At 40.5% G+C, this 25,009-nt stretch overlaps 1 protein-coding gene across 6 annotated transcripts in view; it reads left to right on the top strand.

Moving 5' to 3' along the window:
- PRMT8 (protein arginine methyltransferase 8) overlaps positions 1–25,009 on the top strand; it is a 76,835-nt gene that overhangs the window by 35,548 nt on the left and 16,278 nt on the right. For all 6 annotated transcript variants that reach the window (XM_064463573.1, XM_064463587.1, XM_064463588.1 and 3 more), the window contains 5 exons: positions 6,946–7,131; positions 11,756–11,911; positions 17,591–17,654; positions 21,193–21,335; positions 21,726–21,813. In XM_064463573.1, coding sequence (XP_064319643.1) covers positions 6,946–7,131; positions 11,756–11,911; positions 17,591–17,654; positions 21,193–21,335; positions 21,726–21,813 — 637 coding nt within the window. The remainder of the gene's footprint in view (positions 1–6,945; positions 7,132–11,755; positions 11,912–17,590; positions 17,655–21,192; positions 21,336–21,725; positions 21,814–25,009) is intronic.

Raw genomic sequence — 25,009 nt, 5'->3', positions numbered from 1 at the left:
AGGACTTCTTCAAATACATCAGTAATAAAAGAAAGACTGGAGAAACTGTGGGCCCACTGCTGAACAAGGTTGGTGCCCTGGTGTTGCAGGATGCAGAGAAGGCAGAGTTACTGAATGCCTTCTTTGCTTCAGTCTTTACTGCTAAGACTAGCCCTCAGGCATCTCAGTCCCCAGAGGTAAGAGAGAAAATCTGGAGAAAGGAAGACTTCCCCTTGGCTGAGGAGGATTGGGTTAGAGATAATTTAAGCAAACTGGCTCCTCACAAATCCATGGGCCCCATTGGGATGCACCTGCAAGTGCTGAGGGAGCTGACGGATGCTGTCGCTAAGCCACTCTGCATCATCTTTCAAAGGTCATGGAGGACAGGAGAGGTGCCCGAGGACTAGACGGTAGCCAATGTCACACTTCAAAAAGGGCAAGAAGGAGGACCTGTGAAACTATAGGCCGGTCAGCCTCACCTCCATCCCCAGAAAGGTGATGGAACAGCTCATTCTGGAGGTGACCTCCAGGCATGTAGAGAAAAAGAAGGTTATCAGAAGTAGTCAACATGGATTCACCAAGGGGAGACGATGCTTTAAAATACATTAATGGCAAAAGGCAGGCTAAAAATATCATTGCCCATTGCTTGGTGGGAATGGTCACCTCAAAAGCAGAGACATAGATAAGGCAGAGGCACTTAATGATTTCTTCACCTTGGCCTTCAACACTGATAGTGGGCTCAGGGACCCCCAGAGCCCTGGACTAGCGAAGCATGACTGTGGGAGTCATAAACTCCTAATAAACCTGAACTGGTGCAGGACTTGTTGCTCCAGCTAGATCCGTACAAGTCAATGGGCCTGATGGGGTTAATCCAAGGGTATTTAAAGAGCTGGCTGATGTCATAGAGAGACCTCTCTTAATGATTTTTAAAATCTTTTGGGAATCTGGAGAGATGCCAGTTGACTAGAAGCTGGCAAACATTGTCCCAATCTTCCAGAAGGGCAACACGGATGACCCCGGTAACAACAAGCCCATCAATCTCACTTCTGTGCCTGGTAAAATTATGGAGAGGATTATTCTGGGAGTTACAGAAAAACACCTGAAAGATAATGCAGTAATTGGTCCTAGCCAGCACAGGTTCACTAGGGGAAAGTCCTGCCTAACAAATTTGATTTCCTTCTATGACAAGGTCACCCACCTAGTTGACCAAGGAAAGCCAGTCAATGTGATATTTTTGGATGTCAGTAAAGCTTTTGATACTGCCTCTCACAGTATCCTCCTGGACAAAATGTCCAACGTACAGCTGCATGAACACGTAATGCAGTGGGTGAGCAGTTGGCTGATGGGTCGGGCTCAAAGGGTTGTAGTAAATGGGGTTACATTGGGCTGGCGGCCAGTCACTAGTGGGGTTCTGCAGGGATCCATCTTGGGGCCAGTACTCTTTAATCTCTTTGTTAATGACTTGGATGCAGGACTTGAAGGAATACTAATTAAGTTTCCTGATGACACAAAATTGGGAGGAGCTGTTGACACTCCTGAGGGCAGAGAGGCCCTGCAGAGGGATCTGGACAGACTGGAGATCTGGGCAATCACCAACTATATGGAGTTTAGCAAGGGCAAGTGCCAGATTTTGCACCTGGGTCACAGCAACCCTGGATGTACATAGTCTGGGGAATGAGAGGCTGGAGAGCAGCTCTGCAGAGAGGGACCTGGGGGTTCTGGTCAGTGGCAAGTTGAACATGAGCCAACAGTGTGCCCTGGCAGCCAAGAGGGCCAACTGTGTCCTGGGGTGTATCAAGCACTGTATTGCTAGCCAGTCAAGGGAGGTGATTGTCCCACTCTACTCGGCACTGGTGCAGTCTCACATTGAGTACTGTGTGCAGTTTTGGGCACCACAGTATGTTAAGGATATAAAGGTACTAGAGAGTGTCAGAGAAGGGCTACAATGTTGGTGAAGGGTTTAGAGGAGAAACCATACAAGGAGCGACTAAAGTCACTTGCTTTGTTCAGCCTAGACAAGAGGAGACTGAGGGGAGACCTCATCACAGTCTTCTCACAAGGGGATGGGGAGGGACAGGCGCTGATCACTTACTTCTCTGTGGTGACCAACGACAGGGCCTGAGGCAATGGCAAGAAGATGTGCCAGGGAGGTTTAGGCCGGATATTAGGAAAAGGTTCTTCGCCCAGAGGGTGGTGGAGCACAGGAACAGGCTCCTCGGGGAGGTAGTCATGCCACCAAGCCTGACACTATTCAGGAAGCACTTGGACAATGCCCTCAGAGATATGGTGTAAATTTGGAGTTGTCCTTCACAGGGACAGGAGTTGGACTTGACGATCCTTGTGGGTCCCTTCACAATCAGGATATTCTATGACTCTATGATTCTGTGCTTGACCAACCTGATAGCTTCCTTCTATGGTGGCATGACTGGTTGGGTAGATGTTGTTTACCCTGACTTCAGCAAGACTTTTGACACTGTATCCCATAACATCCTCATAGGTAAGGTTAGGAAGTGTGGGTTAGATGAGTGGACGGTGGTGTGGATTGAGAACTAGCTGAATGGCAGAGCTCAGAGGGTCATGAACAGTGGCACAGAGTCTAGTTGGAGGCCCATAACTAGTGGTGTTCCCCAGGGGTCTGTACTGTGTCCAGTCCTTTTCAATGTATCTATGACCTGGATGAAGGGACAGAGTGTAACCTCAGCAAGTTCGCTGACGATACCAAGCTGGGAAGAGTGGCTGATACACCAGAAGGCTGTGCTGCCATCCAACAAGACCTTGACAGGCTGGAGAGCTAGGCCAAGGGGAATCTCGTGAAATTCAACAAAAGCCAGTGTCAGGTCCTGCACCTGGGCAGGAACAACCCCATGCACCAGTACAGGTTGGGGGCTGACCTACTGGAAAGCAGCTCTGTGGAGAAGGACCTGGGATTGCTAATGGACAGCAAGCTGACCCTTAACCAGCACTGTGCCCTCATGGCCAAGAAGGCCAACAGTATCCTGGGCAGCATAAAAAGGAATGTGGCCAGCAGGTTGAGGGAGGCTATCCTCCCCCTCTACTCTGCCCTAGCGAGGTCATATCTGGAGTACTGCATCCAGTTTTGGGCTCCCCAGTTCAAGCAGGACAGGGAACTACTTGAGCAAGTCCAGTGGAGAGCTACCAAGATGGTCAGGGGATTGGAGCATCTCTCTTATGAGGAAAGGCTGAGAGCCCTGGGTTTGTTCAACCTGGAGAAGAGAAGACTGAGGGGGTATCTTATCAATGCCTATAAATATCTGAAGGGTGTGTGTCAAGAGGATGGGGCCAGACTCTTTTCAGTGGTGCCCAATGATAGGACAAGGGGCAATGGGCACAAGTTGGAACATAGGATGTTCCACTTAAATATGAGAAAAAACTTTTTTACTGTTAGGGTGACAGAGCAGTGGAACAGGCTGCCCAGAGAGGTTGTGGGGTCTCCTATAGAAATATTCAACCATCCCCGCATGTGGTCCTGTGCACTGTGCTCTAGGTGTACCTGCTCAAGCAGGGGGTTTGGACGAGATGATCTCCAGAGGTCCCTTCCAACCCCCGTGATTCTGTGATTCTGTGGTTTTATGATTTACTTACAGGTGTCAATCTTGTGTCAAAATAACCAGTGTGCTTGAGTATATCCACCTCTTCCATTTGTGATTAGATTGAAGAATGGAAACAAAACCACAGAGCATCTAGCCACAGAATATCACAGCTTGCCTCCTTCATGAAGTTTAAAATTCTCTGTTTAATTCTCTACCTTGCAGATTTTTGACTCATGTGACAGAGACCACTACACTGTAACTAATCCATTTGCTCTTTATTTGGATGGAATAGCATGGTTATATGTGGAAATTTGATTCCAGATTATTGATTGCAGTAACTTAGTCTCTACCCCATGAAATGAAGAATTAATTTAGCCATCTGCCAGCTGTACTTCATTTTTAATATTACCCACCAGAGGGCAATGGTTTTAAAACATGATTCCCCACAGAGCTGAAGCTGTGAAGCTCTCTGAGTTCAATAGAAGCAGGTTTGAGACTCTAGCCAGCACTTGAGAAATTCCTCACCATCCAACTTAGCTCACTCCTCATGAGGCTTAAGGGACTTCAAACAAACAGATGGGAAACAGAGTCTAATGATAAACCATCTGCTGTACACAACAGAGTATAGGTGAAAGCAAAAGGCATTTCTCCAGACGTTCATTGTAAGAGGGAGCTCGTAAACGAAGAAGGTATTGTTGCAGTTAAGTCTGTGACATTAAATCTAAAAGAATCATAGACAGTAGGTCTACTGCGTGCCAAAGATAATAAAAATGCAACTGTGTCCTAAGGAAAGGTACCTCTCAGCACTTTAATTAAGCAATGCTTTGCTAGCCTTTCATGATGTACTTTGCAAAGAGTAAATTTCAGTTAACAGTAATAATATTTCTCTCCTATTTCCTTCTGTTCTATGCTGAACTAGGACTGTCCATGCCCTGCACTGGACCTTCTACTGTACACATGTTGCAAAATATCCATCTTTATAAAAAGGAACACAACCTCAAGTAAACATCAACATCCATAGTGTAATTTGTCAACTTTTTTTTTTTTTTTGGTGCTGCTGTACCCAAGCTGCACTGTAATGTGCAGTAAGCAGTCAAGAGGGCAGGCTGGATAAAGAACATTTTTATTCCCTGCACTGGCACATAGAATGGTCTAGAACTGCTCAGAGTTTTATAAATGCTACAGATACTTAACATCATTCCCATCCTTACATTCTGTCATCTCATTTCCTGTCATTTCAAGTCCAATTCTGTTACATGTAGCTTCAACAGCTTTTCATTCTAGAGTGTCATGTCCTCATGTTCTTCTCATAGTGCGCATTCTTTAATCTCATGAAAACAGGTTCTGTTCCTATTGTGTGTACAAAGCTACAAACCCAAATTTATAACCCACCCCATAATCTAGACTTGGCTCAGGTTTATAAGTTTATCCTGCCATTGCCACCTGTATCTCCTGCATAGTACAAATATAACTGCCCACATCTTACTATCATAGAACAATATTTGTGGAAGTTAGCTCTGGAGGTCATCTAATCCAGCATCCTGCTCAGATAAAAGATAACTTTAAAGCTGGATCAGGCTGCTAAGGACCTTCTGCAGCTGAGTTTTGCAACCTACAAGGTTGGAGACCCCGCAGACCCTCTAAGCATTTGTTCCAGTGCTTAACATCTATTAAGGGGAAGAATTATTCTCTTACACCCAACTGGAAATTTGCTCGTTAATTTGTGACCTGTCATGAAGAATATTCTGGCTTTTCTCCAGTCTTGACAGTATATAGTATCCTAGGTCAGATCTACAGAGATGTCACAGTTCCTATCTTGTATTTACATTTAGATATCAAAATTCCTTTTTAACTTTCAAACAAGAGGTAACAGATTTGCAATCCTTTGTGATCTTTGCATTCCTTCTTGCTACTCGGTGTTTTTTCTGCTGCTGCATAAATATGCTAACCATGCCTTTATCATACTGAAGACCTGTTTGCATCTTTCACTTTGACTTTTTGAGTATTTGGACTCTTAGTGTGTAATTAAGTTTCTCATATGACTAGTCAGTCTCATGAGTCTCAGTTGTCCTGGACAGAGGTGATAAAGTCAAGAACGTCAGAAATAGAAAAGACGTATAAATAAAGCACTTCTGGATGAAAGTGTTACAAGGAACACTTGTTCTCTGTTTGGGATGAAAGGTGTTACAGGAATATAATCCACTAGTATTCATTTTTCACAGAGGAACCAAAGAAACCATCAAAAGGTGACACATTTAAGACTTCAAATGAACAAGGGAAAAATGTGGTGGTTTTTTTTAGATTGAAGTAAACTGAACTAGGCTATTTGATACTATTCAGAGAGGGTACAAGGGAATCTAGGAGAGGCTCAGGCAAATCTGGTCCTCACTGGGATACTAAATCTCAAAATAAAAAGTACAAGAGGATGTGATATATTTTCAGTAGGATTGACCTTCTTAATAGATGAAGTTGTTGACCCATAATTTGCAGATGACTCAGTGCACATGTGAAGCTGTAGCAACTTGCTCAGTCTTTCTCAGTTTTCAGCACTTTGCTTCATGTTAAGGATAAAAGATGTAGATGTACTTATGGTATGTGGTCTGTGTCTCATTTTTGTGAAACATTCTATTTTCTGTCTTAAGTGCTACAGATTACGTACAGAGCTACATAACATCAAATCTGAGTTAAGGGGGTGTGAGCATTCTGGCTTTATTGAAATTTTGGTGTTGGAGATGCAATACCTAAGGAAAATGAAGTGCAGTGGGCCAAGGGGTGTTGGTAACACATAACTCCTGCATCTCCCAACAGCAGGAAACTAAATCAAGGGATCAGCTATCCCACACAGCTCCCTACAGTGCTTTCTGGACACGCCGAGAGTCTTTCAGATAGTGTCAGGGACTTTCAGATATTGTGAGCACTCTCAGACCTACCTCATTGATACAGTCAGATATATTACTTGTCAATTAAGACTTGATTGTGAATCCTGCCCTTGTCGGCAACACCGTGTTCAAAATCCTTTGGTTATAAGTGCTTCTTTTCAGGGCAACTATTTATTTATTACAGTTTAGCTCTCACAAAGCTGTGGCAGTTTGAAAGAAAGACACTGAAGGAGAACACCTAGCTCTTAACTGCCTTCTGTCAATGTTGGGAGTAACTCACTTCAGCCAACACCAATAATTTGTCATTACTGTGTATTGATGTACGTATCTGCAGAGGAACATAAAGGAAAAAGCCATTTACCAAGACAGAGCAAATAAGTTCAAGAGCCAGGAACAGAAGGCAGCCTAAATTTCACTTATGATACTCCAGGTGTCTTGCTATCTCCTAGCTACTTACAATAATATCACTGTGCTAGACATAGAGAGAAATATTTTCTTTTAACGATGCCTCTTAAAAATATTCTATGTTCTCCTAGGTTTGCCCCATCCCATCCCAGCCTCCTCAGCCTACTGTTGTTCCAAAGCCAGTTCAGTCTGTCATACATGTCCCATTGCAACCAAGCTGCCCAGGCCGAGGCAAGATGGCGAAGCTCATCAATCCAGAAGATATGACATCTAGGGATTATTACTTTGATTCCTATGCTCACTTTGGAATTCATGAGGTAATATTTATTTTTATTTCAGCAATTAGAAGAAGAAGATGATGACGATAATAATAATAATAATAATAATGTTTTATTTTTATTTATTAGTTATTTATCCCACCTGGTCATGATTACATTCCTCTCCCTTTCCTCAGAAGTCTGCATAATCTGGTTAAGTGCCAAAGATATCACCCACTTCTCTAGAGACCTGTACTTAAAACCTCTGTCCCACTTAGATCCTTATGTATATGGGTTCTCCACAGAGCTTAGATTAGCTATCTGTACAGTGGTGATCTTCATGAGTGCACCAATTTAGTGCATTTAAGAGAGCTGCAAACTAACCCAACCACACACAGGAACTACCTTATTGCTAAATTAGGTCTTTTGTTTTCTTACATATTTGAGCACAGATGCCAGCAGAACAGCTACTCAATTGACATGAGAAGCCAAATAATTTCTTGGCTAACATTTTATGTTACTGGAATGCACAGGCTGCATTAACGGGAACATATAGCCCAGTAGCCTCCAGTAAATACACTCCTGAAGAGAATTCAAAATACACAGTGGACCATTTTTACCATCAAAAAGCCTGCTGTACACACTAATATCTTATATTTAAGTGACCTAAGAGGATGGCATCTTAAAGACTAGGATGCAAAAAGGCCAACAATGTTAAATTAGTGGCACTTTTCACAAACCACATAACAAACTGTCTATTTCCATTACTATAGTAATTGTTTGTGGGGAATATACATAAACAGAAGACTTCCATCTGCAGATTACATCTTGCCAGTGTAGCATTCAGAAGTTCAGTCCAGGAATGGAAGAAGATAGCTGAACAATTGAGTGGGAATGAGACCCAAGAGAAACATTGAAGACACATCAGAGACCTCAAAATGAGCTCCTGATGGAAGGATGCAGGTCTGTAGGTCTCAGGGAGTGCAGGGAGTACCTGGGGCCTCTTGCTGAGGCTGGGAAGTGGGAGATTGCCTCCTTGCCTGAAGGTGTGCACTGGTGGAGGATCTATGTCAACAAGTAAAGGAGCTGCTAGAGGACATTGGCAGACTTTCCAGCATCAGGGACATGAGGAAGAGACTGACTGGATCTTCTCCAAGATCTTGAATATATAAGAGCCTAAATATCCAAACGTACTGAAAGGAGGGGCAGTCAGAGTCTGTATTTATCAAGTTTGGAAGTGGAGACTTCTCTGATGGTGTGACTTCTGGTGACAGGAGGATCCACCTGCGGATGTCTAGCTACAGAATAGGTTCAGTGCCTTCATTGTAGGTGAGGGACAGGATGTTCTGTCCAATGAAGCATTAGAACCAATTGGCCCTGAGCCATGCAGAAGCACTGGGAGGAAGTGACAAGTGATAGTAGTGAAAGGCTCTCTTCTGCAAGGGACAGAGGCCCCCATCTGCTGGTCTGACGTGCTGTCTAGGCATTTGGATCTGGGACATTGTGGAGATGCTGCTGACATTTGTCCAGCCCTTAGACCAGCCTTGGATTACTGCTACTGTTCTTCCACATGAACACCAATGAGACCTGGAGCATATCAAGTGTGACTACAAAGCTCTTAGGATAATGATCAACAGCAAAGTGTGCCAGGTGGTTTTAACAGTTTAAATAAGGACTTGAGGAAAAGTGCTCCTGCAGGTCCACAACTGGTTGTGCAACTGGTGTAAATGTTTTCAGCTTTTATGTTCTGCGGGACCTTCTTTGAGGATTGAGGTCTGCTAGGAAGAGATGGAATCCACCAGGCAAATGAGGCCAAAAGCATCTTTGTCAGCAGGTTGGCCAACCTGGTGAGGATATCTTTAAGCTACGAATGATAGAGGAAGGAGGTGGAGACCCACAGTCACATGGAGAAGTGGTGGACTAAGTTGGTAAGCAAAAGATGCAGGGTGGTGTGGACAAGACCTCATAGTCAGTCAATAAAACAGAGCAGAAGGGGCCCACCCCAAGTGTAAGCACACAAAAGAAGGAAGTACCAAGAGGCAGCATTATGGCGAAGGTCTTAACCTTTTCTGGAAAAACAACATGACAGAGAGCCTCTCTGAATTGCCTGTACACTAATACATGCAGCCTTGGAAATGAACAGGAGGAATTAGAGGTCAGTGTGCAGTTGCATGGCTAGTCTCACAGGGGTGAGGTTGCTCACACGACTGGAATGACACAATAGCTGGATATAGGCGCTGTAGGAGGGAGAGACTGGGAGGGTGAGAAGGGAGGTAAACCAGTTGAATGCATGGAATCATGCCCACTATGGGTCAGATTATGTTCCAGCTGAGAATTTATGTGTCAGGATTAAATGACAGACCAACATGGTTGACATTGTTGTGGGTGTCTGCTACAGACTACCTAATCAGGAAGAGGAAGTAGATGAGGTCTTCAGACAATTAAAAGAAGTCCCATGTCTGCATGAGACATGAGTCTGATTTCTGGTCCATGGGAGACTTTAATCACCCCAACATCTGCTGAAAGGCAACAGAACATGGCATAAGCAATCCAGGGCATTTTTGGAGTGCATGATTATAAATTCCTGGCACAGATTACCTGAATCAATACTGGGGGGAGGAGGGTGGGCTGTGGTGTTCTGCTGGTCCTGATACTTGCTAAATAGAATGAATCAGCTGGGGATGTGATGGTCAGGACAGGCTTGGCTGCAGTGACCATGAAATGGTGAAGTTCATGCTATTTGTCTTGTTGATAACCCTGGGTTTCAAGAGAGCAGCCTTCATCCTTTTCAGTGATCTGCTTGGAAAAATCTCATGGGAGATGGTCCTGCAGAGAAAAGGGGTCCAGGAAAATGGGTTGATTTTCAAGGCTCACCTCCTCCAAAAGTGGTCCGTCCTGGCGTGCAGAAGGTCAAGCAGCATTGGCAGGAAGCCTCCATGAATGAACAAGAAGCTCCTGACAAAATTCAAACCCAAAATGAAGAATACAAGAGGTAGAAGAAGGGTCAGGTGACCCAGAATTAATTTCAGGGACAGGGTTAGGAAAACTAAGTTGTATCTGGACAGGAATCTGTCAAGGGGTGGGAAGGGTAACAAAGCAGGACTTCTTTAGGTCTGTTAACAGCAAAATGAAAACTGGGGAAAAGGTGAGACTGTTGCTGGATGAGGCAGGGTATCTGGTGACAAAGGACATGGAAAATTACTTCTTCAGTTCTGGTTTTACTGGTAAGACTTGCCTGCAGGAATAACAGGTCCCTAAGATGAGCGGCAAAGTCTGGAGTGAGAAGGATGACTTAAAGAAATCTGACATAAGTCTGTGGGACCTGATGGGCTGTCTCCATCAGAGCTGAAGGAGCTGGTAGATGTCATGGGCACAAATTTAATTGAAAAAAAAATCTTTACTGGGAGGTTGGTAAAATGCTGGCTACCAAGCCTCCATCCTTGTACATATTTAAAACCTGATTGCACAAAGCTCTGAAAAACCTGTTCATATCATTTGTGCCTCATGTTCTTTAACTGTTTACCACTGAGAAGAGTCTCTCTCTGCCTTCTTTCCTCCCCCACTCAGCAGATATTTATATACATTGATAGGATCCCCCTTAGCCTTCTCTTCTCCTGGCTGAACAATCCTAGCTCTCTCAATCTCTCCTCACATGTCAGATGCCCCAGTCCCTTAATCATCTTCATGGGCTTTCACTGGACCTGCTCCAACATCTCTTTTCATGGGGAACCCAGAACTGGACACATGTGGTCTCACCAGTGTTGAACCACCTTCCTTGACCTGCTAGTGATGCTTTTTTTAATGCAGCCCAAAATGCTGCAAGGGCACATTGCTGGCTTATGTTCAAACTGCTGTCTACCTTCTAAACCTAACAGAAATATTTTGAGAAAAAGCGTGTACTGAATGGCCTACACTTCTCCTAAGAATGGCACTTGGATCTTGACCTCAGTGCTCTTTATTGATATAGTTTACCTGATATATGCACACTTGAGAATCAGGTGTCAATGGAATGTATTGCATGTATTGCTGCTATCAGTAAAGCAAAACCCAGCACCTTAATTACAACTTAAAATAGTGAGATAATGGTCTAGGTTATACATTAGTATCTTCTGGAAATTGGTCATATAAATGAGTGAATAGAAGAACAGCAAGGGAAAACCATACCGCGCAGTATTTCTAAGCTCTGCTGTGGACCTCCTGAATCACTTTGGGCAAGGCTATAAAGGCTGCTGTCTTATAATGGTTTATGGAACAATTTCCTTCGTGTTCAAAGAGGAACCTCAGGAAGTCCCTCCGCTGAGGCTCCAGGTTGTGCATGATTTTGGAGAAAAGGAAAACTTGAATTTCTGTATGGCTTGTGTCTATGCCTTAAGCAGTGCTGTGGTTAGATTACATTCTGGTTGTCAATTGTAATAGTGAAGTAATATTTAGAGAAATAAAATTATACAAAGGACATCATGCTGCTTCTTAATAATTCAGTTCTAAGTAGCTAGCATTTTACAGTTGCATGCTTTGCATGCAACTTTGATTTGTTTTGATGCATGCACCCCAAATACTTGAAAAACTGTTCAGGTTCTGTGTTAATAATGCTTAAATTATAAGAAGGGAATGCATTCAGCAGCAGTGTTGAATGCATATAAGCACTTCAAATAGTAACACAATGCTTTTTTTTCTCCAATCACAGGAAATGTTAAAGGACGAAGTGCGCACCTTAACTTATAGAAACTCAATGTATCACAATAAACATGTTTTTAAAGATAAGATTGTCCTTGATGTTGGAAGTGGCACGGGAATCCTCTCTATGTTTGCTGCAAAGGCAGGAGCCAAGAAGGTATATGGGGTAAGAAGACTTTCATTTTTTGAGCTTGTGCATTTTGCCTGAGAATTTGTCTTGGTGATTTACTTTTTCTAACTTGTGTTGGTCTGAAATTCTTCTCTCCAGGCTCTTGTATGGCTTCATTTACAGTGACTTCAGTGGAGTTCTGTTGCTTTCTATGACCTGCAGTAGTGTGCCTTTTCCAAATCGAGACATTATGTCTTTGGTTGTGTGGAATCTCTGGTGATCTCATGCATATCTACATTTCTTCTTGTCTGCAAAAAATGTTAAAAAGACTCACTCCTACTCAGAGGGGTCAAAATACTATCTTGCTTTTTTAAATTCTTAACTTCTGCAACTTTGTAGTCTTGGAAACAAATTTCTCAGATACATTTTTCCCTGTACATTGCAACTCAGCGAATCATGCAAGAAAGCATGTGCATGTTTTCTGTGCCAACAATAACACTTTTTAGAGGCAAAAGGGATGTACCTTAAATACATTGAACTTTAGGAGTATGAATGTGCAGTTCTCTGCACAGACGTCATTAGAGAGAGGATAGATTTGCTTCCTAAGTATGTTGAGAGTTATTTGTACTGACTCTAAAATGACAAATACAATTGCTTTTCGCTTTGGACTTCTGTTTGCCCTGCAGACAAAATACAACATAGAAAAGGGGAACTAGATTCTATTTCTCTGTGTACTTCTTGGACAAAATTGTTTCCTAAAACTTAATTGGCTACATCTGAGCATTTGAAGACACTGATGTCACTGAATAGCTAAACTATGCGCCTCTATTACTGGTAATGACACAAAATGCAAGGACTCCTGTTCAATTCCCAGGCTTAAATTTCAAAATCTAAAGTTAATTCTCAGTGCCTCATCTGAGTATCAGACTAGAGCGTGAAAGTATAGATAGCTGAAATCAGGTGCTGTGAAAAGTGTTGGCATTTAAGCATGACACTTAATATACAGAATTGGCAGCAAGAATGTATTTCTTGTAAACCAAGCACACAATTTATTATTTCAAAAGGCTCAGGGAGAACAAACCTCTAGCCTTCTCTGATGCAAGAATGTGGGTCTCACAAGAATGTTGCAGTGCTGTAAGAGTATAAGTATATACTAAATGATGATGCTGTGCTCCCACCTTCCTATCTCCCAGATCCCTGGCCATATGGTCTTCCTCCCTCCCTGGTGCTGGCACTGGCACATATCTGATTCTACACTGAGCCAGCTCACTGGCAGAAAATTTACCCAGTAAAAGAAAAGTAAATCCTTTTCCACAGGTTTGTTGTTGTGTGTTTTTTTTTTTTTTTTCCTTTGGACTTCTTTACAGTTCAGGCTGTACCTCAGGCATTTATAAAGCTCAGTGACACACCAGTGTCAGCTCACCCATGGAGGGGTCAGCACAGAAGCTGGGGGGTATGCTATCCAGGAAACTTAGCTCTTAAAGGATCTCATTTAGGTGTGAAACTCCTCTGCTACAGCCTGAGAGTTTCAACCTTCTTGTCACATGACCTACCTCACCATGAACCCTGTCACACAGCAAGCTGCAGAGTTGTATTTGTGTTTGGAAGAGCAGATATTTCAGAGATCTGGCAGTGTCAATCTTAGACTCAAATTCAGATTTTCTGGTCCTATTGGTAAAGAGAACCAATGGAAACAGTGAGTGTTCCTTTTAAAAAGCAAACATTTGCTATGAGTTATTAGATAGAGTTGGGATGTTCCAGTTTCTTCTGGATATCACAGTTAGTGTGATTTTTCAAATAGCATAATGTGGGAACTGTTGACAAATGCAGAGTGTTGGTTTTCTGACTACAGTGACACTGAAATCACTCTCCTCTTTCTCACTCTTTCCCTTCAGGTTAAAATTCATCCATTACCCTGTCTGGTTCTTCTTATCCCCTTCTACTCACTGTCAGAACTCATTCCTTGCCACTACCTCAGCCAACTGCTAGAATCATCTCCGGGTCTTGAAGAGGTGTAAATCATAGAATCACTGACTCATGGAAAGATCTAATCAAACCTCCTGCTCAAAGCAGACTTAAGTTTAAAGCTGTATCAGGTTGCTCAAGGCCTTTTCTAGTCCAGTTTGGAAAATCTCTAAGGGTGGAGACTTTAAATCCTCTCTCAGGACCTGGAATACCTACAATCATCAGGAATTTCCCTTGCCGCAGCTCATGATTACTGCCTTTTGTCTTGTCACTATGCACTTCAGAGAAAAGTCTGACTTTGCTTCTCTGCAAGCCCTTTTTAGGTAGTTTAATACTGGGGGATCTATTCTACAAGCTGAATGTAACTAGCCCTCTCAGTTTTTCTTCTTTCTTCATTGTGGGAGGATAACAGTAGATCATGCAATGATGTTCATTTAACTAGGGAACTGTTGTAGGACGTGTAGAGATAGGATTGGCATGTGGCTGTTGGTGCTTGGGAGGGGCCAGTGAGGGACAGAAAAATAAATTTAATTATCCTTTGAAACCTTGGTTCATCTGCTGCATTTAGTCATACAAAATTCAGGACAACCACTGCAGTAGAACTATCTGAATTTTATGGGATTTTCAGACTAACAAGACAGTGTATGTAAGGAGGAGTTAAACAGACGCATAAAATAAAGGCACATGTCAGATGTTAACTATTTGGATAAAAAGGTAGTAAGGAGGACACAGCCCAGGCGAAAAGGGAATCTGGGAATGTCGTGACTGTTTCAGAAAAAGACCCCAGTAAAAGAGGAGACATTCACAACATTAGATTGAAGACTGATAAGTAAAATGAAAGTAGAGATGACTATACACACACAGAACTAGCTACAGCTGGAGAAACTCAAGGGTCCCTCAAGGGTCCACATTGGGGCCACTACTATTTAATATTCTCATTAATGACACAGATAGTGGGATTTAATTCACCCTCAGCAAATTCGCAGAGGACACAAAGCCCAGTGGTGCAGTTGATATACTTGAGGGAAAGGATGCCATCCAGAGGGACCTTGACAGGCTTGAGAAGTGGCCCAGTGGGCACCTCATGAAGCTCAACAAGGCCAAGTACAAGGTCCTGCACTGGAATCAGGGCAATCCACAATATCAGTACAGACTGGGTGATGAATTGATTGAGAGCAGTCCTGCAGAGGAGGACTTGGGGATACTGCTGAATGGAAATTGGATATGAGCAAGCAATGTGTGCTTAGAGGTCAGAAAGCCAATTGTATCCTGGGCTGCATAAAAAGAAGTGTGGCCAGCAGTTTGAGGAAGGTGATACTCTCCCTCTGCTCTGCTCTGGTGCAACCCCTTCTGGAGTGCTGCATCCAGCTCTGGGGTCCCCAGTACAAGACAGACATGGATCTGTTATAGCAGGTCCAGAGGAGGGCCACAAAAATGGTCAGAGGGCTGGAATACATCTCCTATGAAGAAAGGCTGAGTGAGTTGGAGTTGTTCAGCCTGGAGAAGAGAAGGCTCTGGGGAGACCTTCTGGTAGCCTTTCAATATTTAAAAGGAGCTTATAAAAAAGGTGGAGAAAGACTTTTTACCAGGGCCTATAGTGATAGGACAAGGGGCGATGGTTTTAAAGTGAAAGAAGGTAGGTTTAGATTGGATATCAGGAAGAAATATTTTACAATGAGGGTGACAGGTTGCCCAGAGAAGTTGTGGATGCCCCATCATTGAAGTGTTCAATGTCAGGTTGGACAGGGCTCTGAGCAACCTGATATAGTGAGATGTCCCTGCCCATGGCAGAAGGCTTGGACTAGATGATCTTTGAAGATCCCTTCCAACCCAAACCATTCTATGATTGTAAACTGCGGTGCAGCCATATTTTATTGGAACACACAGCTTTCATAAAATCCAAATGCTTTGTAAAATTGGACAGATTTGAGCAGATCACTGACTTGAAAGAAAACTGGGGAAAAGCCTGACAACACTGAATTTTTTTTCCTATTTCTTTGCCTACAGAATTCAGTATTTTCTTTTTCTGAAATTAATTGTTTGGTTTTTTTTTTAATAAAATTGAACCACAATATAGCGTCCAAGTTAAAATGGAGATGAACAGCTTTAGCCACCCTAAAGCAAGTTTATTTTCTGATATATATCTTCCTTCTGGGAACATTTGAGTATTGTGTTTTTATTATTTTGCTTCTTTGAGAATGAAGCTGATTTTTGAAAATCTGTAGTCACTAATGAAACAGAACTTTTCGTTTCTTTGAATCTTTTTCTTTAGAAAGGTTGGAAAGCCACCTGCAAACACCTACCTACCCATGCTTTATTTAAAAATCATCCAAAACAAGCAGAAAGAATGGGCAATGGAATTGAAAATGCCAGACAGATGTGAATATAGGGGTATGACAACAGGAAAACTGAGTATGTTATAATGGCTCTAAGTATAGACAAGACATATAGTCTATACAGTTTACAGTAAGGGAAGAAGCAGCTGGATGGAGAAATTGGACAGAGTTCTCCCCAAGGGATTTCTTCCTTGGACTCTCCGGACTGGCACCCTGTTCCTTTCTACAAGCCAGTTTTAGTTTATGTTCAGGCCATTGAGTCAGACATCTTAAGGAGTGGTTTATATCCACAGGCAAGCTAAGTAGATTTAATGCTTATATTCCCATGGGGACAGGGATTGATATTATGACTGCTATTATGTCTAGCTTTTTTATGGGCTATATAAAAAGAATAAGGGATTTGTGTGTCCTTTCATCTGCTGTTCTGCCATCTGACCACAGATGGCAGAGGTCAAGCACAGTTTGGCTTTTAGAGGTTAAATGGAATTCACTGGACATATAAAACACCTAACTGAAGATTATATAATTCTATTTGACGTCTCCATAGGGGAATTAGAGAGACACGGATTATACAAAGTATTATTGGCAGTTAATGTCAAATTTGGAAGAGGTAAATTAGGAACTGATTAGGTGACTACCAGCAACTTCCGCCCTCATGATTTTAAAAGGCCACAAAAACCAGGCAGATTCATGGAATGCAGTATTTCTCTAAAAGATATCAAAGGTCATTGCAAACATGGGCTTTTATGCTAGAACTCGGATTTTAACAAATTTCAGGGCACATCTAAAACTGGAAGGTACCTTGTAATTCCTTTTCTAGTAAAAGCACAGAACTAGTTATAGGAAAAGACATACAGATCTAGATGTCTTTGTAAATACAATAATTTCAGTCATTTCTTATGTGTAAAATGTCTGTATTCTTTTTTGATAGCATGCATCGACAAAGATGATAGATTTTTCATGGAGAAAAGCAATTGCTTCTTGACACAGACTAGTATTGGCAGAGTTTAAATTTTAACATTATTCACAAAGTTTGAATGTATTTTTTTAAAAATAAGTGGGGAAAAGTAGCACTATGCTAACTCATTCCCTTCAGCAGATTATTTGGTGGAGGAGGCAATATTCTGAAGCAGCAGGAATAAATTAATCTGATTAATAAGTTATCTAATTTTGTAGCTAGAACCTCTTTTTTTCCATACTTCAGTGGTTTTAAAAACAATCTTTTCTATATGAGCCACTTGACCTCAAACATAGAATGCAGTTAAATATTAAGATATCATTGATCATTATCCTGCCACACAGGTTTGATTTACTCTTTATCAATGGTTTCATGCTCTGTAGAGTCTTTGCTGCCTTCAGTAGATTTTGTTTTCATTCATATAGCAGAGATGTCTAACACATAATTACTCTTCCTTTTTTTTTTTTTCCTTCCTAGATTGAATGCTCAAGTATATCTGACTACTCAGAAAAAATTATCAAGGCCAACCACTTGGAAAACAGTAAGGCATATTAAAAAATTATTTCTTTAGGAGAAAAAGAAGATAACTGTTTCACTTTTTCTGATTAATTTATGTTGTGTAGTTTATATGTAAATGGTAGTTTTGCACAACTTACTTATGTAAATACAAAACCAGACACTTCCTTCTAGGCACTACAGCAGTTCTTCATGGGAGAAGTTACTTCTACATTTACTTCTAGGCTCACAAACTACAGAAGCAAGTAGGACTCATCAGTGGGCAGTTTGATTTAGCAAAGCAGACAGAAGGCCCCATATTACAGCTGAACTTTCAAATTAATTCTGCCATTTGAATTCTACCTTATCTCTTAAACAGAATACACACACACATTTAAATTGAAATAAGGTTCAAAGCAAAAAGTATTCCATATCAATACATATTTTTCACTAAGAGTTTCTTCTGACTTCCAACTTAAAATAAAAAATTTTTAAAATAATTTTGAAACACAAACACAAATGAAAATGTTCAATTCTCAGAATAACAGTATCATAGAAAACCTTTTTTTCTTGAAAGGAAAACTGTTGAAATTTCCAGGGATGTGGAAACACTTCAGTTAAAAAAAAAAATACTAAAAATACCCCCAACGTACTGAAAACTCTTAACAAAAAATAATCTCCAACAAGCTCTATTTCATGTCTTCAGTACTCCCCCAAATCACTGTGCACAAGATATCTTTGTAACAGCCTAAAAATTCAGGCTTTTTTTTTTTTTTAACTGAAGCTGTGAGACAGTTTTTGTTTAAAAGTCCTCTTTGTGAAAAACTTGCCTTTGCTGCAGAGCCACACAGGTCATAGCTGACTAGACTGTATTATTTGGCCCCAATTTTACCTGTGTCTGTGTTGGTGCTATGCTAGCACATATGCAGGAATAGAGATTTCTGTTCTGGTTTAGATCTGCTCTAACTTTCGTTGCTGTCACTGGCAGCTTCTGACTAACACGGGGCTGTTTGGGAAGAGAATTTATTGTACAGCACATGTATTCAAGCGGTGTGGTGTGAAAGAAACAGTAGTGACATGGGATATAAGAGGCCAGGCAGTGCATGCAACTTTTGGTTCAGAAAAAAAAGGAAGCAAAGGACCAGAAATACTCTCCTCCACAGTAGGGATAAAGCACTAAAACAACAAAGCCTGTATATTCCCAGAATGGCCTTTCACCAAATGGATACACAATAGCATACCATAAATCAATTTACGTTTGGATTTCCAGCAACAGGAATTGTGGGTTAAGGGACCATTGTCAGAATAAATACGAAGGATCCAGTGTGCTCCAGAGGTTGCAAAAGAGCAAGTCCTTGGAAGAACTGTGGAGGAAGAAGAGGAGACCCCTCCCCTGTGGCAGGAGGCTTGCAGGAACAGGTTCAGCAGTCTGAGTGCAATTTAGTCTCCAGTATAAACAAATTACACAACTGAACCAACGTTTATACTTACACACTTTACACTGACCCACATTCACTTTTATTTTAATGCAACCAGGTACTAAGCCATAGGATCTTGTTGCTCATGGAAATTTTTCTTTTTTTCCCCCTAATTGTTTAGAGAAATGCAGAGTCAGCAAAAGGGGCTGAACCAAGAAAAAACCCAATATTTCCAGAACAGATACTATACAGCTGGGGACAGCACAATCTGTTCCCACATGGTGCCTTATGAAGATGTTTCATCAAAGTGCAGGGAGGTGGGAGGAACTTGTGCTGCTGCTGTGACTGTTCAAGGGCGTCAAAGTCTGCAGGTGTATCACTCTGGCAGCTGTCAACAGTGCTAAAATTTACTCCAAAAGAATTGTGGCAGTGAAAGTTCTAGGAGAAAAGAGAACTAAAGAGAACTTGTGGCTGGGTCTTAGAGACATTAAGAGTCTTCAGTATAACAACAGATGAAGTCTTTTGCTACTAGCTGGGAAAGGAAGGAGTTTAAAGAATGGGAAGGAGAAGAGAACTCTGCTCTTTTCCAATCAAGTTGCTCTTACCAGCTTGAATCAGTGTGTTCCCAACTTCTTAGGGGGCCATTCTGGATTAAAAGTTTGCTATGCAAATTAAGTGGCCACATCTGGTTAGAGTAGTATTAGTACTGCATGTGCTTTGGAAAGACAAAACCTCATTTTCCCTGAGTTGCGTTCTAAAAATTATGCAATCCACATTTCCACTCTTAAACAGCTAACCTAGTTCTAGCTAAATGAAAGTACCTTCATCTTCCTCAAACTGAAGGTTGACCACTTTCATCAATAAAATTTGCCATCATTTAAAAATGCCATTTATTAAGAGTAATACAGTAATCGTATCAATTAGTAATAGAAAATAAAATATTCCCTACTCACTTTATTCCTGAATTTCAAGTGCATCAGTTACCTTGTCAAGGAAGAATCCAGAACCATGAGACTTTATCCACTGCAACAAACAATATAAGGAACAGACAAACACAAGCTAAAAATTTTTTGTCTGAAGACTTTGGAATACATTTGTAATAGGGAATATATAAAAATAATGCAAGAATGATTGATGAATTATGTAATGATCCTAAAACAAAATTATTTGTTACAACTGATCTAAATGTGGACCAGCATTTAATTTTCCTTTAAGCAAAATATCTGCTCTAGTATCATGATTCTTATTGATTTGCTTTTGCAGTGCATAGCCAGTCTCCTGTAAGTAGCATACAGTATTGCCAGTAATTTAATGCACTGTGTTGTAAGTATCTCTGAGGATCTGGTATTCTACTCCATCAAACTTCCAGCAATCTTTTTAATTTCCTTGAAACTAATTTGGTGACAAAACACCTGACAGCAATGTTTTCCAGCAGTCACTTTAGATAACTGTGGAAAGTTATGCAAGTCTAAACCAGATAGAAGATTCAGAGTGAAAATGCTAGTATGTTGTAAAAGATTCAATCATGAAGCAAAAAGGAATGAAAAATAATTTTTCATGAGACAACCATGCTTGTACAAATTTTCTGGTTTGTGTACTGTCAGGCTGGATCTGACTTTCCCAGTTGAGTCAGCATCCCAGAACTCATGGAAGAAGTAAACCTTAGTTTCCTCATTGTGGAGCCAGCATAATATGTTTGAAAAAGCAAATGAGAATTAAATTCTAGTTCCATAAATCTCTAGTATCTCCGTGACAAGGTCATGTACATGTAACCCTACAGGGATGTTTAAAGGATTCTAGGTGGATTCTTTGCATTACTTTGTCAATGATCTAGAAATATTCCAAATTCCAAAAGGCATGTAAAATGAGATCATGCAGGTAACCAGGTAAGGCCTGTTTTTCCTGATGGTTTTTATGTATGGGTTTTATTTGGTTTGGATTTTGGTTCTGGGAATTTTTTTTCCCTTTTATACTGATACTAAAACTTCTGTTTATTATACTTATTGCAAGTAGTTTTAAAGTAATGTAAAATCTATTGAATCACATGGAGTCATCCTTTATCTACAGGCATTCAAGAAGAGAATCCTATTGAAAAGGTCAGCCAGTAAGGCACTTAGTCAGGTGTTTTATTATGTGAAACATATTTCTTTGGATTCTTTTTTTCAGTAATCACAATATTTAAAGGTAAAGTGGAAGAAGTTGAATTACCTGTGGACAAAGTAGACATCATCATCAGCGAGTGGATGGGTTACTGTCTGTTCTATGAGTCAATGTTAAACACAGTCATCTTCGCACGAGACAAGTGGCTGGTAGGTTCTCTGCATGTCATACTCCTTGCTGGAGCAATCATCATTTATTTTCTGACTACAAGCCTTCCCTCTCCTACCGTCACCATAACAAGACACAGGTGCATCTCCAGGTGTCATTTCTTAGGCTTTAACAAAGAGATTAACAAAGGAAATGTTAGTGAAAGAGCTTTGCTTTTGATTAACTGCTGGTGAAGTTTGTATAGACACAATCTAATGACATTGCCACAGGCTGCAAGAGTTGCTGAGATTAAAGCTGATGTGACAGTCTGAAGGAAAACAATAAAGGCATGCAAGGGGTGCTTGTCTGGTTTTTGTATGTGCAGTTCAAAATGTGATGTCTTTGTCAGGTGAATAGATTACGAGATCCATTTCCCCACAATTCATCAACAGAAACCTGGAGGGCTAATGTTTCCAGACCGAGCTGCTTTGTACGTGGTAGCAATTGAAGACAGACAGTACAAGGACTTCAAAATTCACTGTGAGTAAATGCCTAACAGTAACCCTTTTCTATCATTATTTCCCTAAAATATTTGATTTATAGTGGCCTACTGTAATCTCTTTGCTGGAAAAGTTTTGCAAAAGCCAAGAAAATACGCTGACCAGGCCAGAAGTCAAATAGAAATATGAACACTGAGAAAACTCTAGTCTGGTGATAAATTCAGGAAACTTGCGGTAATTTACAGTACACAGAGGAAAGATGCATGAATAAATTGATGTAGACCTTGCTTACAGCTATATTGATACCTTTATCTCAGTTTTAAAATGTGGATTTTAGGATATTTAGTTTTGTTGTTGTTTTGACAAATACATGATCACACATACCACCATTAAAATTGGTAATATTCTTTTGCCATCCAGGTGCTCGTTTTGTTTTAAAATAGCAAGAACAGAAAAAGTAATGGAATGCAAATGAATTGTAAATGATAAGAAATAAGCCTGGGAAAAATGATATTTCACTAGTACGTTTGTAAAGAAAAAAACATGTCATGCTTTTTTAGCTTTTTCAAACACTTTATGTGAGAATTTTAAAATTAAAAATAAGGATCAGAAATTTCCATTTTACTTTGATGTGAAAAAGTTATAAACTTTTTTAATTCATAGATGCATAAAATTGACTTTTCCTTTACACTTAAAATGTTGGGTTTTTTTCCTTGAAGTGTCATTGAATAACTGCTGCTGTTAGCATCCTCTACAGATCACCTAGTCCAGCCTCCTGCTCAAAGCAGGACAGAGTTCCTAGTTAAAGCAGGTCACTCAGGGCCTTGTCCTACAGAGTCAAGAGGTGGGGATTCCATAGCTTCTCTGGGCACTTGTTCAAATGCTGAAACACGCTCAGGTGTAAACATGTTTCTGAAAATCCTGTCATAATTTTCCTTGTCGAAACTCACCTTCATTGTCCCTTGTCACCTGAAGGGAATCTGACTTTTTGTTTGTTTCTGTAGCAGCAGATAGCAATTAGATCCCACCATTAGCCTTTGCTGTCCCAGGCTAAGCAAACCCAGTTTTCTTGGACAATCCTCATATCTTAGCATGTGGTTCAGTTTCATCACCACGAGGTCATACTCCTGGTTCATGTTCAACTTGTCCCCCAGGTCACCCAAGTGTGGATTTATTAGATCATAATAGTTTTGATGAAATGAGTAAAATCTACATTTTTTACCCTTCTTTTCTTTTTTTATTTTTTTCCTTATTTGACTTTTATTTATTTTTCAGAGCTGTTCAATTTCACTTAAAGGAATTTTCCATTAAGGAAAAAAAAACCACAAAATTCCTAAGCAGTTTTATTAATTAAGGATACGTGCAAAAGCTTGGGTAAAATTAGTGCGTTCAGTCAAACTTTAAATGAAACTCTAATCAAATTCAGTGCCAATACACAGAACTGCCCATGGGGCAAAATTGCCATTTTGGGTCAAAAGCAAGGCCAATGCAGTGGGGCAGTGAGGCAGTGACAAGAAGGCTGTGTAGGTCCCAGGGAGAATTATATCTACTCCTCAAGTGCAGCCTAGATTTTTTTCCTCAATTATGTGTTGACCTTGACAGCTAAATTGCCTACAGAATTTACAGATTCTGTAAAAGAATCAAAGCCATTTTGGCCTAAAAAAAAACCCCACTTATGCCTTCTTTCACCTTGCTGTTGAATCTCGTCCTTTCTAGGCCTTGAGCCTTTTTCTTTTCTCACAGACAATACCCCTGTTTTCAACTTGTTTGTTTTTTCATAATTTAAAAAGAAGTGTTTTGGGTTCTTTTTCTATTCTAAGATGTTGTTTTCCTTTAAGACACTTTATTTTCTGTTTTCATCTGATTTCTCTTCCTACGTCACTTTTTATACTTCTGTGTCTTCTTCAGTTATTTTGATCTGACTACTTGTCTGCACCACCATCTTGCCTCCCTTTTCAGTTTATAAATCCTTCATGGTATCCCTTACTTTTCAATTTTTCATCTTTCTTTTTTCTCTTTTAAGGTGGATAGAGCCTTGCCTTCATATGAGATGCAGGGCTGAGCATTTCAAAGGACACTCAAGAGCCATCATATTGATTAAGAAGGTTTCTTTAAAAATCTGACTTCTGATTTCTCAAACTTTATTAATGCCACAAAGTACTACTATAGTAAATGACTCTGATTTCCTGCAAAATGTAAACCGTATAATTTTATCTTTTAAGACCTGTGACAGGTCTCTGTCTGCTACAGACTGTGGCATGTATTTCAAAGGCATCCCATGTAGGCTGAAGTACATCAAGTGATGGAGGCCCCGACAACTCTGTTAATAAATTGTTCCTTCAGGGTTTCCTAGTCCATCCTTTTTGAGTAATCACATAAAAACATATGACTTCTATAAATATAATCTGAAGTTCCCACATGATCATGATGCCTGAAACAAAACTTTTGACCATCAGCTTCCCTGAAATACTGAGAAACTCACAGTCCAATAAAAGGATAACATATCAAAGAACTGTTCATGTCCAGAGTTGTTCCAATTTAGAAATCTACAGATTTTTTGCTGATATTACCTTTTTAATCATAGTACTCTGGCAACACCAGTAGCTCAAATGCTATGCTCTGAAAAAACAAGATATTTCAAACATGCTCACTATTGCTGTTTATCAGTTTACCTTGCTTGTCTTCAAACAATTTCTTAAAATTCTCACAGGGTTCAGAAGGACCATTGAATGGACCTTGACTTATATGATTTATAAGACTAAGATTTCACCTTTTTTTTTGGAGTTGTTTTCATTTTGTCAAGCAATCTTAAAAGCAAAGCCAGTGTACTTTTCAATGTTTGGATGTTTTCGTTTTGTTCAAGAAAAAAAGAAAAACCTTCAGCAAGGTAAAAGAAGCATTTATCGGGACAACCAGAAGAACAATTGAAATATATAAGATCAGCATGGCTTTTAAATCTTTTAGAAAGTGGACATTTTGCTTTTTCTCATAATGTACATGCAGATTAAAACTTGGATGCCCCAAATATTGAAACGCACCTGTAATTCTACTCCTGTCAGTAATTCACTTGCTGTAACTAAGACTACTTAAATAATTAAAAGAACATGCAAACTGCTGATTGAATAGCAATCTATTAAAAAAAGGAAATATTAACCAGAATGGATAGCAAAGGATTGTATAATCTTAGCAGCTATTCCCAAGTCTCAATCTGACATATTATATGATTTCGGGCAACA

The sequence above is a fragment of the Phalacrocorax carbo genome, chromosome 1 (assembly GCF_963921805.1).
Source record: "Phalacrocorax carbo chromosome 1, bPhaCar2.1, whole genome shotgun sequence".
Taxonomy (NCBI): Eukaryota; Metazoa; Chordata; class Aves; order Suliformes; family Phalacrocoracidae; genus Phalacrocorax; species Phalacrocorax carbo.
Note: the sequence above shows the minus strand (reverse complement) of the source record. Positions and strands in the feature narration are given on the sequence as shown.